The 14,841-nt window shown below is 36.5% G+C and overlaps 1 protein-coding gene across 1 annotated transcript in view; it reads right to left on the reverse strand.

Annotated features, from left to right (window-relative positions):
- The window catches only part of LPIN2 (lipin 2), a 38,577-nt gene that overhangs the window by 6,860 nt on the left and 16,876 nt on the right, over positions 1–14,841 (reverse strand). The window contains exons 4-16 of the mRNA XM_072327677.1: positions 14,083–14,381; positions 10,965–11,072; positions 8,781–8,904; positions 7,615–7,936; positions 7,283–7,382; positions 6,602–6,789; positions 5,661–5,754; positions 5,269–5,338; positions 5,073–5,162; positions 4,371–4,453; positions 3,113–3,257; positions 1,500–1,648; positions 943–1,029 (exon numbers count right to left, since the gene is read on the reverse strand). Coding sequence (XP_072183778.1) covers positions 943–1,029; positions 1,500–1,648; positions 3,113–3,257; positions 4,371–4,453; positions 5,073–5,162; positions 5,269–5,338; positions 5,661–5,754; positions 6,602–6,789; positions 7,283–7,382; positions 7,615–7,936; positions 8,781–8,904; positions 10,965–11,072; positions 14,083–14,381 — 1,859 coding nt within the window. The remainder of the gene's footprint in view (positions 1–942; positions 1,030–1,499; positions 1,649–3,112; positions 3,258–4,370; positions 4,454–5,072; positions 5,163–5,268; positions 5,339–5,660; positions 5,755–6,601; positions 6,790–7,282; positions 7,383–7,614; positions 7,937–8,780; positions 8,905–10,964; positions 11,073–14,082; positions 14,382–14,841) is intronic.

The following is a 14,841-nucleotide window of genomic DNA, read 5'->3' on the forward strand; positions in this document are numbered from 1 at the left end:
TTTCAGAGACCTGATTCTATTTGGCAAATAGTTTCCAAACTACCTTCTTATTTTACACTAAACACAAAACAAAGTTCAAGTTTTCTGCCACAGACTGAAAGGGGCGACAGATGAAATTAAGCTCTATGAAACAGAGCAAAAGTTAACAAAAGGATTTCTAGGGCCTCAAAATTACTTGGGGTGGGAAAGAAACTTTAAGCTTTGAACTAAAAGCCAAAGATAAAATTTGATTATTTGAAGGGAATTATGAAATGGTTTAACAGCTGATCCTGTGATCTTCAGTAGCAAGTATTATTTCTGGCATCTCTATTTATTTAATTGTTAAACAAAGAACCTAATCTAAATAAGAAAGAACAATGTAGGTTTGTTTTGTACAGAGTTACTGGACATAAATATTACAAGGCTATATACCTCTTAAAAGACCACTACATTTACAAGGGTGCATCTCATCACACTTCTAAACTAAGCATACATCTCACCACTGCTGCAACAAGAAAGCTATCCTCCCTCTCCCTCCTCCCCTCTTCTAGTCACATAAGATGCTTCTGCAGGTCCTGCAGATTATAAGGTAAGCATGCACAGCTGACTAATCCAGACAGCAGATGGGGAAATTGCTCTTTTGCTGGATTGTGTCCATTTATGTCAGAAGCGCAACGAAACGAGTGACACAGAACTTGATCCAGGCCACCAACCTTTGTGTCCATGTAAGATTTTAATTAGGATTGTTTCAGAACATGGAGTCATATCCTAAGGAGAGTTCACTTGAGTTTGGTAGCAAACATGTTAAAACAAAAAGCATCTAGAAGTTGGGATGACAAACCCGGCTTTGTGTATGACAGAAGTGATTACTTTTCATCATTCAGGCCAACGTGCAAAACTATTAACATCAATTCATCTACCTGCCCATTAATTTCTAAATTCCAGAAAGGGCCTATTACTCACTCATTTATGGAATGATAGAGTTTTGCAATGCCCTGATGAGTCCAGTCCTTGCCAAGCTGAGGGAGTATCTGTCCCAAAGCATCAGACCTAAAAGCAAAATTGGAGATAGCTGAAACTAAGCGTATGTGTTTTGTTAAAGATGACTACTAAGGAATATACAGCTTACAATGAGTATTTACAGAAACACCTCTGCAAAAGGTCTTGGCCTTAGCCAAAAGAGAATTAGTACCTATTCCACACTGAACCATTAGTGGCAGCTATACAGCACAAGTCAGTTCCCAAGCTACCATATGCTTGCTAAAACTAGACTGTAAGGGCAGTAGTTACATGGTGAACATTTTAAAGAATAATGCAAGGAGGCTAAAGACATTTCGTAGTTTGCTGTAAACACAAATATAAATTTAAACCAAAGCAACAAGTATTTCTCATAACTGTTAATAAATATTCTTCAGCAATCATCTTAAGTCAGTCTTATTTATCTTTGAAAAGTAAGACGTCATCAATAAAGCAAGATAATGTACCAAATTCAAAGAAAAGAAAGGAAAAACAATATTTACTTGGTTATCGTTCCATCAATGTCTGATATGATGATTTTGTCATCCCAGTTCCAGAGATATATTGTTCCGGCACAACGGCAAGTCCCCTGATACTGGGTTGTAATACTGAACACAACATCATTAGGGCCATCTCTGAGCTTCAACTTTGCCTTGAGGATAAATCAAAATAATTGAAAAGGTACAGCAGAGTCGCTACAGAATTTTTAGAATCATAAATAAGCTCAAAGAAAAAAAGCTTGTATGTTCTTCCTCATCTGTTTTGATCAACTCATCAAAAAGTGAACCGTGGTTTAACACTGGCATAGTTCTACTGGTTAAGTCTGCTTTTTTACTGGGTGCACATTTGCCCACAGGTCCTACATCTCCTTACAGCAGCACTGACTATAGTAATACTAAAAAATGTTACCTTAATTCCTGCTATTACAGTATACTTACAGTATTAACAACTAACATTTGAGAATATACTAACATATATAAATAATCTGCTTACTTCATTTGTACACAACTGATCACGTGTGGCTGGAAAGCTCCCAGACAGAAAGGGACCTTGGTGTGCTGATGGACAGTCAGCTGAATATGAGCCAGCAGTGTGCTCAGGTGGCCAAGAGGGCCAATGGCATCCTGGCTTGTATCAAGAATGGTGTGGTGAGCAGGACTAGGGAAGTCATCCTGTCCCTGTACTCGGCATTGGTGAGGCATCACCTCAAGTACTGTGTTCAGTTTTGGGCACAGCACAGGAAAGACATGGAGGTACTGGAGCAGGTCCAGAGAAGGGCAACGAGGCTCGTGAATGGCTTGGAGAATCAGCCCTATGAGGAGAGGCTAAGGAAGCTGGGGCTGTTTAGTCTGGGGAAAAGGAGGCTGAGGGGAGACCTTTTTGCCCTCTTCCAGTACCTGAAAGGTTCTTACAGTGAGAGTGGGGCAGGTCTGTTCTCACTAGTGACAAGTGACAGGACGAGGGGAAATGGCCTCAAGTTGCGCCAGGGCAAGTTTAGGTTGGATATTAGGAAGAACTTCTTTACAGAAAGGGTGGTTAGGAATAGGCTCCCAAAGGAGGTGGTTGAATCGCCATCCCTGGATGTGTTTAAGAGCCGTTTGGATGTGGTACTCAGGGATATGATTTAGCAGTGGGTTTTTAGAGATAGGCTACTGGTTAGGCTGCGGTTGGACTTGATGATCTTCAAGGTCTTGTCCAACCTGGGGAATTCTATGATTCTATGATTTGCTACTTAGTACGTGCTTTTCTCAAAATACTTACTTGACAAGAACCACATATTTAGATAATAGCAGAAGTAACTTGTAAATTCATTTCAAATGAGTAAACTGCCCACCATCTTAGATGTACGTTATTTGGCAATTCAGATTCCAGAATACCCAATACTAGCAATGGAAAACATTTTGTATTTCTTTTAAAATCCAACTGTTACATTTCAAGTGCCCCCATCCCTTTTTTTCCTACTGCTAGAAAAATAATCCCACTATCACTCCTGACTCTGGGGAATGTTTCTATACTTCGCTTCTAGAAAGCTGAGAAATCCCAACTTTTAGAATCAGAACAAAGAACACAAGAGAACTATGATGCATTAAATGTGCAAGGAAGGCAGGCCACTTACAATTTGGTCGGAAGACAGTCGAAGTGACTTCTTGTAAGACGGAACGTTCCCATGTGTTGGATGCTCTACTGGAGCAGAATCTATTTTCAAGGATTCCTTCAATTCTTGTGATGCTTCATCACTAGATGAGTCATCTTCTGGGGGTCTAATATGATACCAAGAAGAACAAACTTAAGCTGCAGAAAATCCTTCTTTAGTGGTATAAGATTCTTATTCAAGATTAATTTCTGTTTATGTCAAAGGTTTACTACTAGCCTGATAGCAAAGATTAACAAAGTCAAAAGTCTAGCGCATGCCCAGATGAAGTCAGTATACGCCAATTAGCAAGTAAGACTTCTAATGCATGCTACTATTGGTGGAGCTCTAAATATTACTATGCATAGTGTAGCTGGCTCCACAAGAGTTTAGTAGAGACAGTGTCAAGTGGTCACTAAGGTATACTGCGGATGGAAAGGGATACTGAGTGAGTAATGGCTTTGTTTTCAAGAAAAGCTGCCACACTTACTACATATTTTAAACAGTGTACGATAAATCAGCGGAGTAGCTCACCTTTTAAAGTAAGTCATAGATTTGTTTTTCTGCTAATTGGAGATTTCAAGATTAAAAGCAGCATTTAATCTCTCTGAATTTTACAGCATCTTAAATTTTAAGACATCAACATTTACAAATACGTTCATAAAACCATAGGAGAGTATGAGTATACACAATGGGTTATTTAGTCTGACAGAGTTTTGTGTTAAATACTGCTTGTTTTCAACTACATTCTTGGGCAACTCGTGCACTGTAATTAATGGTATTTTATTGTTTCAATTATTTCATGTTACAAAAAAACTGCAGATGTTTTAAGTTACTCAAACAACACTAGGATTATACAAAGAAGTATGACAAAAAAATCTCAGTAATAATTCTACTATACTTAATAAGTTACAGAGCAGTGACCCGTTGCTAAAGGTTACCATATATGTCTTTGTTATTCTGTCAGTTACAGAAGGATTTAAGAAGTAAAAACAATAGGATTAGGAAATAATTGTAGTGTATTTCTAGTTCCTACAATGTCTACTGCCATATAATTTTGCTGAGTTGCTTGCCAAGCATATTTGGCTTCTCTACATTAGCTTAGAAGAAAACGTTTCTTCCCACAGTAGTAATGAATTCTTCACTCAAAAAAAAAGACAAAAAAACCCAACAACAACAAAACCAACACAAGAGGAAAAAAACACCATTCAGTTCACAAAACAGTCTTCAGACAGGAACACACCTACTATTAACTTGCTCTTTTATAGTTGCTGGCAGTTCATTTGTTCTTTGTGTCTCAGACTTCCCCTCTTTTGCCTCTGGTATCTAAAATAATATGATAATAAAGAACATATCAACATTTTAAGCATTTTAAACCAATTCAAGGGAATCCATAATTCATAAACAAGCAAATAGCTATCAATACAGTATATAAGCTATACCACGACTCAGAATCTCTCTTAATAAGATGAATTCAGCATAAAAAGAGCAGTGAACTTCTAAGCTTATAAATTTACACTTTCTAAAAAAATATCTATTTTTTTAATACATCTCCAATGTTTAGAAATTTAGTTTAGTCTAAAATCTGAGTATCTCAGCATGACATCTATTATGCATTTATTTATCTATTTGTGTATACATTCCTAAAATACGCTGCAGTGATTGAAGAGTAGCTTTGACAAGTACATATGGCCTAGAAGAAAGGATTTTAAGAATATTGTGCCTCAGCTAAATAGAATAAATGATCAAAGGAATGGAGAAAGAATACATGAAGATGGTAGTATTTGAGACTAAATATTCAGAAGTAGTTACAGCTACATTGAGCAACTTCCAGGTAACAATCAGTGACAGTTACACGCGCAGTGTTCTGAGGCACATCGGACAAATGAGTTTTTTCATTTTTCAGTAGTTATGGAAAATAAAAATCAAATCAATTTTCAGTTACCTGTTTAGTCATGCTTTCTCTCTTGCGCCAGAACCACCACCTTCCAGATTTCTTTGGCATCTTTTCTTTGACCCAAGATTCAACAGTAGCCTGAAAAATTTTGCACATTATTAACTTTGTGTAGAAAAACAGAATAAAAAGAGAAACATGCATTGTTATTTGCAAAATCTTCAAAGAAGTAAACGTCGCCATTTACCTTGGGCAAACTTTTCTGAAACACTTGCAAACTTAGAATCATTGGAGCAGCCAATGCCCAGTTATAATACCTGTTTTAAAACATGTTGGGAAGTCATTACAAAACTGTGCGCAAACTGCTCTCTCCTCAAAGAAAATACATCCATTTACAAGCAACAACTAATATTAAAGCTGGTTACAAGCAGTTACTTCAATATACACAATTCAGCACCAGTGCTGAAAAGAAATATTACTTTTATTATACTTAATCCAAAAGTTAAATTCAAAAACAGTTATCTAAGACTAAGAAGCAGTTCCATCAAAAACACTGGAAGCTGAGAAGTGCATTCACTTTATGTGCTAGATTTAAAATAAGCTTTTCCGTGAACTAATTGTATAACATGGATAATATACCTGTTATAAATCCTTATTACCAAATTCGGATTGTCTATGAGCCCAGGGTTTTCAGCAAATTCATGGTAAGTAATAATATGCTCCATGAACTTTTCTGCAATCGAAGCAAATTTTAATTAAAATTAGAAATATGAAATCCTAAAAGGTCTGATTAGTTCACATCTAGAAAAATGTTTCCTGTCATTTCAGAACCTTTGCTGATTTTGCAGTATCATCAAGCTATTCTAATATGACCTATGTGTCAAGAGTCTTGTAACTGCTTGTCTTCTCAGTAGCTTTGTACCACTTACTTTAACAATCACAGGAAGGAGAAATAAGAAATAAGATGAGGGTGTATTTGTTCTGAGCCCTAATAATAAGCTTGTAAATTTCACTTGATGCCTTGAGATGGGATGATCGTTAAAAAAGTAATTCTAAAATAATCATGAAATTACATGCTCCTAGAAGCTCCCTCAAAAATGTATACAACTTCAAAGCTAAAGTCAGGCTTTACGAGAGGATTTAAATGGTTAAAAAGGTAAGTGTTAACAAACATTTAAGAAAGGAAAAGCAAAGCTGGAGAGAAGATAGTCCAAGATAACGATACATTCATCTCCCAGTAGCTTAAGAAACATTGAAAAGAAGAAAAATTATCAGACATTTGAAAAGAACACAATTTATGAAGTCTTATATTGAATTAAGCAAGGAATTTCAGCCAGAAATGAGTGGTCAGATACACAATTAGCAGTACGAAAAAGGAGTAAGAAAGTTTCTCAAGATACTGTGTACTCTTGATTAAATTGAGGCTCACTTTCACAATCTCTGCTTAGCAAATACTAATGAAGTTTTCTAAAATTCTCCATTTTCTTTTCTTATTAAAGGCAAAAGCTTCATAAAAATCAGGGCTGCTTCATTTAGCTGCCTGACCTTTACAACCACTTATGTTTTTGTTTCTCACATACCTTTAGAAATCTCCCCGTTTTCATTAAGACCTCCACAAAGTGAGAGCGTGACATCAGGCAAGTCCATTGCAGAATCAGACATGCATTCTGTGCCACTATCAGCAGCAGCACTTCCTACTGATTGGGGTGACTGGGAACCAGAAAGATTATCTGACTCAGTCCATTGTCTGAAGCCTGGATCAGAATCACTACAGAAAAGAGAATCACATTTTCCATAAATACTTAACTTGTAAACAAATGCACACACTCTATGACTACTCAAAAAAAAAACCCAAACAAAACAAAAACAACTTGCTTTAATGCCATACATCATTTTACAACATAAATCCAATAATGCACAAATCAGACACCACCAGCACTACCTTCAACCCTTTATTATACTGGAACATCCTAACTAAATTGGGAAATATTTATTTCTCTTTCGCCTGCAACAAAACTGGATTTAAAGGAAGAAGAGCTCTTCAACATTCTGTTGTCACAGAGCAATATCATGCTCCTTGGTATCTGCCAGAATGTTGTAGAATAAGATTAGGATCGTTTTTTCCACAAAAGCCTAGAAATCCCAAGTTCTATTCTCTATTAAGAACTGGGGCTCTCAGTCACTTAAATCATCCACGCAATAATTCACAAAGTGTAACTGCAGAATAAGCCTATGTCTGAGGAACTGTAATTCAAAGCTACCTTTTGGGAAAGTAGAGCGCTGCAACTTCAGGTTCCAAAGCCTTAAGGTCCTCCAAGTAAATATCATCAGGTCCCTGGTGATGACTTCGTTTATGCACCCCTGTTAATTTTAACAGTCAAGTTATTGAGATGAAGCTATCCAGACACATTAAATACACACATAACTGTAGATGGTTCAGAATTAAAGCATTCATAAACTGAAGTTTAATTACAGTTAAAACTTTAATAATGCTTAAGACTTTAAATAGGAAAAACTGAAAAAAAAAAAAAAAAACATTGCCTCAAATTTGGTATATTACCCAAAGGAAGCAATCAGCGGTTTTATTACATACCTTTCTTTTTTGAAGGAGAGTCAACTTTTGCTGTTGGTTTTGTTTCCGGTAAAGAGTCAACCAACAGTCTGGAATGATGGTCAGAATCTAATGGTAAGGAATCTTGTGGTTCTATAATTGCTGAAGCGAGAGAATCTTTATCTTCCATCTGCTTAAGCATAGGATGAGTTCTTGGCTCAGGTTTCAGTACTGTACAGACAGAATCTTTCACGACATCATCATCTTCAACTTCATCAGAGCTGAGGATGACTCTAAAATGAGTCTTCTCTGATGGAGTAATAGTAGCAGTTCTGGGATGTTCCAGTTTCTCTTTCTTGCTTATCTGAAAGACAAAACTCCAGTCAATCCTTTCACTTCACAGACACACTTTATTCTGGTTTAAATGTTAAACCTATTCTCAACGGTAATTTTGCCAGTAAACTGGGAGTCTGGTCACAAGTATGCTGGTTAAGAATTTAAACATGTATTTTAGCAACAAAGAATGATAAACATTGGAAAAGACCTGCAAGATCACCTAGACCAAGCAACAACCCATCACCACCATCCCTACTAAAGCACGTCCTAAAGAGTCATATCTACATGTCTCTTGAACACCTGCAGGGACAGTGACTGCATCACCGCCCTGGGCAGCCTGTGCCAATGCCCCACCACTCCTTCAAAGAAGAAATTTTTCCTGACATAAAACAGGTTCTACCCTATTAGTGAAGCTGTCTGCAACAAAAGCTTTTTACCAGCTTGTTTAACAGGTTCAGTAAAGAAAGTGGCACGGAGGAAGCGTTGATGTGACAATCCATGGCAAGGAGAAAAAAGAAAAAAGAGCCTGAATATCTATCAGGACTTACACCATTAGCTGTTCCAGTAGATAAAAAAAAATATTAAGGCTACCATTCCTTTAGCATGAGCTATAATTTAGCCCACAAAAGACGATTTCCAGTGTTGCTTTATTCAGTTTCTAGCTAAAAATTAAAAAACTTTCACATTGCCACTGTAAGGCCTTCTGTAACTACTTTGCTCAACAGACTGAACAAAGACGACTATCAACCAGCCACAAGGGGGTGCTACTTTCCTATTTCAGCTAAGAATTCTACAGAACAGCAGCAGATTTGTAGTGCAGGATTTTAAATATGCCAAAACTCAGTATACAAAGTTCAAGACAATAACCATACCTTGGTTGATTCTGGGAATCCTCCCCACGTCCACTCCATGTGAGATTCAGATCTCAGCAAGCTCTCAGCAGGTTTAACTTCTAGTTCTGAATCACTTTTAGGGCAGACTGGCTCCGAGTAAGGGCTAGCAAATCAAAAAGAACAAAAAAGAAAAAAAAAAAAAAGAAAAAAAAGGAAGAAAGCTACAGTGTTTAAAATGCATTTGTTGTTCACAGCTACTGTTGGTAGAGTTTTCTAGAGCTTAACAGAGCTTCAATTATTCTGTAACATGGCAAGAAGCCCAGCAGGGTTTTCAGACAGAAATTAGGTTAAAACCAAAATCACATTAAAGGACTTGCACAGCAATCACCCTAAACAGATTCCTTCACCATATCTGCAGTGTAGGTATACCTCTTTCCTAAGCCCACCTTCTGCTAAAAAACAAACAAGCCTAAATAAATAAATAAATACTACAGGAAGAAAAAGGTGTAATCTAAAAGTAAGGCAGAGAACTTAGATGCTTGGCTCCGTAAAGATTTAGTATTTATACTTGCTATGATAAGACCTGAGGAACAGAAGTCTTGCAAAACTAACTCATGAATGTACAAAGTAACAACAAATCCCACATACAGTTGGGGAAAAGCCATTAGCAAGTTACCATTGAAGAGGCAAGTTAAATACCTTGTTTAAGTTCGATCCTATTTTTCCTGCAGTGGTTACTAAATATGCATCAGAATACAGTCTTTGAAATTTACCTCTAACAACTTTTAAGCCAAAGGAACTCACTCCAAGGAGTGAGAAGTGTAATTTAAAAACTGTTTTGCTCTTGTGGTCTTAAGAAAAACAAGAGTTTGTTTTGCTGTAGCATTTATGGATGGGAAAAGCCCAAATCTATCCCTTCTTAAATAGGGTATTTATACTTCATGTTAAAGAAATTATGCTCATTTTTCACTCTGACATTCACAGTGTTTGGGGTTGGTTGGTTTGTTTAAATACAAACCTCCATAATAATATTTAAAAGTCTTACAGTACATCCCATGGGTATTCCACTTACAGCTTTATTTAAGTTCCTGCAAGAACTAGCTAATTTAATGTAGTACCATTTTGAAACTTTCTGGAGGTTTGCAGAGTTGGGATTCAACAACAAAAAAACCAGACACCTGCAAGAATATAAAGGTTTGAATGGGTGGTACACATGAGGGAATATTCCTTTTATTAGAGGAAATGTGAACAATAAGACAAAACACCTATGCTACCTTCCACTTTTTCTTCATTTATCCTATCATTCCCTACACCTACCTTTTATGATGGAAAAAAAAAAGAAGCTACACCCTAAGGTATTCATCTGGTTCAAGATGAATGTGGCTCCACTCTACTGTTAAAACCTCAACTGCATAGTAGACATGTTGATGTTACCCTAATGAATACAGTATCAATTCAAAAACAACTGTTTATGAGTACAAATCCATGCCTCTGTAATAAACTGCTTCTATTTACTTTGAGCATGCAACTGGACAATGCTTATTCAAAGTTTAATGCTGCTCCCTAAAAAATAAAATACCTATCAGGCTTGGTGAAGACAAGCATGACCTCAGTAAACACATACAGAGTATATAGTAAGTGCAAAAACTAGCATCCTATCTTGTCCCAAGGCAAACAAGCCCACTGCCTTTTATCTGACAGCAAAGCCTTCTGGCTTTAAGAAAGGCTGCTAACACAAATGACTGACTTTGAACCTCCCCTCCAAATTTGTTTTACTTTAATCAACTCAATTTTCTTTTTCTGCATTTGTAAAGTGCAGTCCAAATATATATTCACACAGGACATAAAAAGTTCAGTCATTTGTGGATGGAGAGTTTTTGCTTTTACTGACCCATTCCCACCTTGCCACTTTCCAAGCAGATACCTGATATATTGAGGTTCTGTGATTGAAAACGAACCAGAAGGAAAAAAGAAAGTCAGAAGCAAACAAAGGTAAAGCAAACTTTACATCTATGATGTAGAGTTTTGTTCAGTTGAGGAAAAAATAGACCAACTTGGTTTAATGCAGGACTGTGGGAAATTCTCAAAGATCCACACACGTAGCACAAAAGTTAGGCATGCTGCACAGTTTTACAGATCAAGAAAAAAACTGAGTAAAAGGCACATTAACTTCATTATAATTATTCATCTTCATATGCACAATGACATTACAAAATGACTTACTTATCCAGAGGGGACCAGTCTCCATCAGATAATGGGTAATGATCCTTTGAGTGATAAATCAATGATTCTTTTTGTTCTTCACCTTTTGGTGATGAATTTGAGGATCCCCTGTTTGGAAAACATGAGACATTTAGTAAGGCAACTACAAGAAATTTGCATTACCAATTCAGCTAGAGATGTGACATATATGTTATTAAAAATCCAAGATCGAAAGAAAGACGTATACAGGTTGGACAATTCATTGATTGCAGCACACCTGCATACAACTTAAAAAGTATGCAGTAACTAATACTTGAAAATATGATCAGCTTAAAAAAACCCTACTCCTCTGACATCTTCTAAGTTAATACTGAACTAGGAAGTCACGAGACCTTAAGTGATATCACTCTGTAGGGCCAGCTAATACTCCCAAACCCCATAACTCTCCATTAGATAAACTATAGAATCACTGAAAGTTACATAGAAAAGGCAGTTTTGACAGTGCATTTGACAACTGCATATTTCACAAATTAAAAAATTAAGGAAATAAGGGGCAGCTACTAGTTACATGATTCATCCACAAGTTTGTAGGTAACACACACTGCAGTAACTGGATGTACTGCACTGAACAATAGAGTTTTTTGGAACTGAGAACAATACTTAATATCTGTAACAAAAAACACAGCAAGAACCACTGAACAGGCAGGTATAGTAATTTACACAGAAGTTTCTTCAATATTTCCATCGTGATTACTTCAAATCTTTTTAAAGCCTTCCAAATTCACTTGAATAACTAATGATTCTTAGGATATGACTAACTTGAGGTTAGATGAAGCTACACAGCACGTATAATACAAATACCAAACCCTTAACATTCAGTATTATTATTCTCAAGAAACTTGATAATGACAGCTTGACTAGAGATTATTCCTGCAAAGACAATATACCATTTGTTTTTGTCAGCCAAAATAACCATGAAAGAAATATCATAATATATACTAAACACTGCAAGAGGCAAAAGGTGTTGCCCAGGCAATTAAGAAAGCACACTAGAAAATAATTAGTCAGGTCCCTCAGTATTTCAACTTTGGAGGGGAACAAGATGACAGGTAGGTCACAGTAAACAAATAAACATCCAAACACAGTCAAAGACCACTGAAAATAAAATGAGATAATTGATATTAGACCAGTGCACTCCAATTTATCACATGCAGTTTTACTAATAATTCTAAACTACCTATTTTGCAGCACTCAGTAAGACTGCTACCTACTTCCTCTCATACATTTGTCAATTGTATGCTTTATCTAAATAGATAAGACTTTAGAGACAGATAACTTCCTTCAGACTGATGCACTCTGCGGCCAGATTAAGAAACCAATGAAAGTCATTTAACATCACTAGATTAGAGTGCTTCAGAAAGTTAATGTCCAGTTAATGCCTTTGTGAAAACAGGTGAATTATGTGGATTGAAATAGAAAATCCTTTCCATTTTGCAAGGTGGGAGAACAGACACAACACAATACGCATAGCACCTGAGAAATAATGCCTCCCTATTCCTTTCTGAGCATACACACTAATCTTAGTGCTCGTGGTACTATTTTAGGTAAGACAAGTACTAAATCTGTGGCACATACCAACAAAGCTAGAAAAGACAAAGGATATTTTTAAAAAGGCTGTAAAAACATTTGGAAACGGATTTTACATTTTCCCAAGAAACCGGAAACAGCTTGTCCTTCAAGCGGTAAGAAAAGAACTAGATAAGACATGGTGTACTAGTATCTACGGGTGAATTTTTGACCTTCCTGTCAGAACACCACTCTTCCCTTTTCCTTTCTTGGTTTCACTCTGAAATGCACCATAGTAACAACTAAGGTTCTACTTCTGTATTTTTTTTTTCCCCATAACAGGGCATTTATAATAATAGTAATAATAATATCACTTCAAACCTGCTGATACCGCTTATATCACACAGGATGTGAGAAGATGCCTTTACTTCTCCCTCCTGCCCCCCATCTGCATCTTCATCAGGGGAGCTAATAGCATATGCCTACAGCAAGGCATTTCAATTCCTGTGTGGGTATACAGTCATTCTGATATGAATTCCCCTAACAAACACATAGCCATGAACTTATCTTAGCATCTCTGGGCCTGTGTTGCTACAGTTTATTTGTTCAGTCCTCCAAATAACTGTCACTCACATAACAGCATTCTTTTAACAAAAACAACTTCTTTTCACGTTGTAACTCTACTCTGAGAAGGAACTTCCACTGGTGTTTTTATTTATTTAAAAATAAACAAATAAAAAGCCTTTCTGATCCTTCATTCCACAGGTTACAAAACTAAAACTATTATGGAAATACTCTTGCTCATTCAGCTATGATTAAACTAGATATTTCAGCCAGAACTACAACTTTTTATTCATCTCTAGTCAAATTATAGTAATTGCTAGAATATCAATTTGAATTCTAAACACTTGTTGAAAATAGCCACTGTTGGTGTGATATTCCTGAATTCTTTGCTCATTTGCAACAGTTAATTAAATGAAGAATAAATCATTCACAGGTTATATTCACTTTCTTCCTGTACTTGATGGTTATTTTGATTTTTGATGTTTTTTTTTAACTATGACAGTAATATCACAGAATCCCTTCAGTTGGAAGCGACCTTTAAGACCATCCGGTTCCAATTCCCCTGCCAAGGGCAGGCTTGTCACTCACATGATCCAGATATTGTTGTCTCAGTGCTCTTGCACTGAAGACTGAACACAGATCTAGGCCGTGTCCTAACAGTCCCCATACACACACTAAAGGAAAGGTTTTTCAGTTATACTTCATTTTCTTACAGCAAATTCCAGATCAGATATTAAATTTACTCAGGCAGCATATTAAGCATTATAGCTGTTTATAAACTAGTAAGCTTTGTCTAAAAAGCAACTCTTCTTTCATTCAACAGCCTAAGAAACTTCCACAGAAAACTGACGATTAGGTTTTTCCTGCAGTTTATGTATTGTTTAAGGAAAAACCAACCTAATGCCTATAGAAAGTTACGGATTACTTGTGTACAAAAAAAGGTGCCAGTTACTCTTTAAAGGCCCAACAATACCCAGCAAAAGCAGTTAGCAAACACACAGTAGCTTACCTAAGGGGCTGAACACTTTTCTCATCATCTGAGCTAATTTCCATTTCAAAAATCTCTTCAGTCCCAGTAGAAGAAATTTGATCTTCTTTCCTGATATCTTGCTTGTATTTCTTTCTTCTTCTTTTTTTCTTTTTCACTGATCCCGGGGTGAATACAGTCTCCGTTTCCATAGCATGTGGAATTTCTGAGTTTGCACATGTCCTCTCACTTTCACCTGATATCAAACGATTGTCAGAGTCTTTAAAAAACTGGTCTTCAGTGGGTATTGGAGATGTGGCCAAATATGCAGGAACTTTTTCCTAAACAACAAAAAAGAAATAAATAGATTCTCAGTCAATGGAATGGTATTTAAATTCTTTGCTTTGGAGCACATGATTCTATCCATAGTAGATGGAGTTAACAAAACTAGGCTAATTAAGCTCACTGCTGTCTATTTATTTTGAAACAGATTCACAGAAAGGTGTAGGTTGGAAGGGACATCTAGGGAACATCTAGAGAGGAGTTTGGAATTAGGTAATCTTTGAGGTGTCTCCCAGTCCAGGCCATTCTATTATTTACTCACATTAGAAACAAATGTTTTTACCTACACAACAAAACAAAACCAACCCCAGCCCTCAGCTAGTTAAAACTGACTGCCCACTGAAGAAACAATCCAGATGAAGAGAAATCTTTACGAATCAACCACCGGGTGTTTATTTGTATCGTAACAAAAAAGTAAGATATATCAAGACCTAAACTGAAAGAAACACAATGAAAAAT

Source organism: Excalfactoria chinensis, chromosome 2 (assembly GCF_039878825.1).
Source record: "Excalfactoria chinensis isolate bCotChi1 chromosome 2, bCotChi1.hap2, whole genome shotgun sequence".
Taxonomy (NCBI): Eukaryota; Metazoa; Chordata; class Aves; order Galliformes; family Phasianidae; genus Excalfactoria; species Excalfactoria chinensis.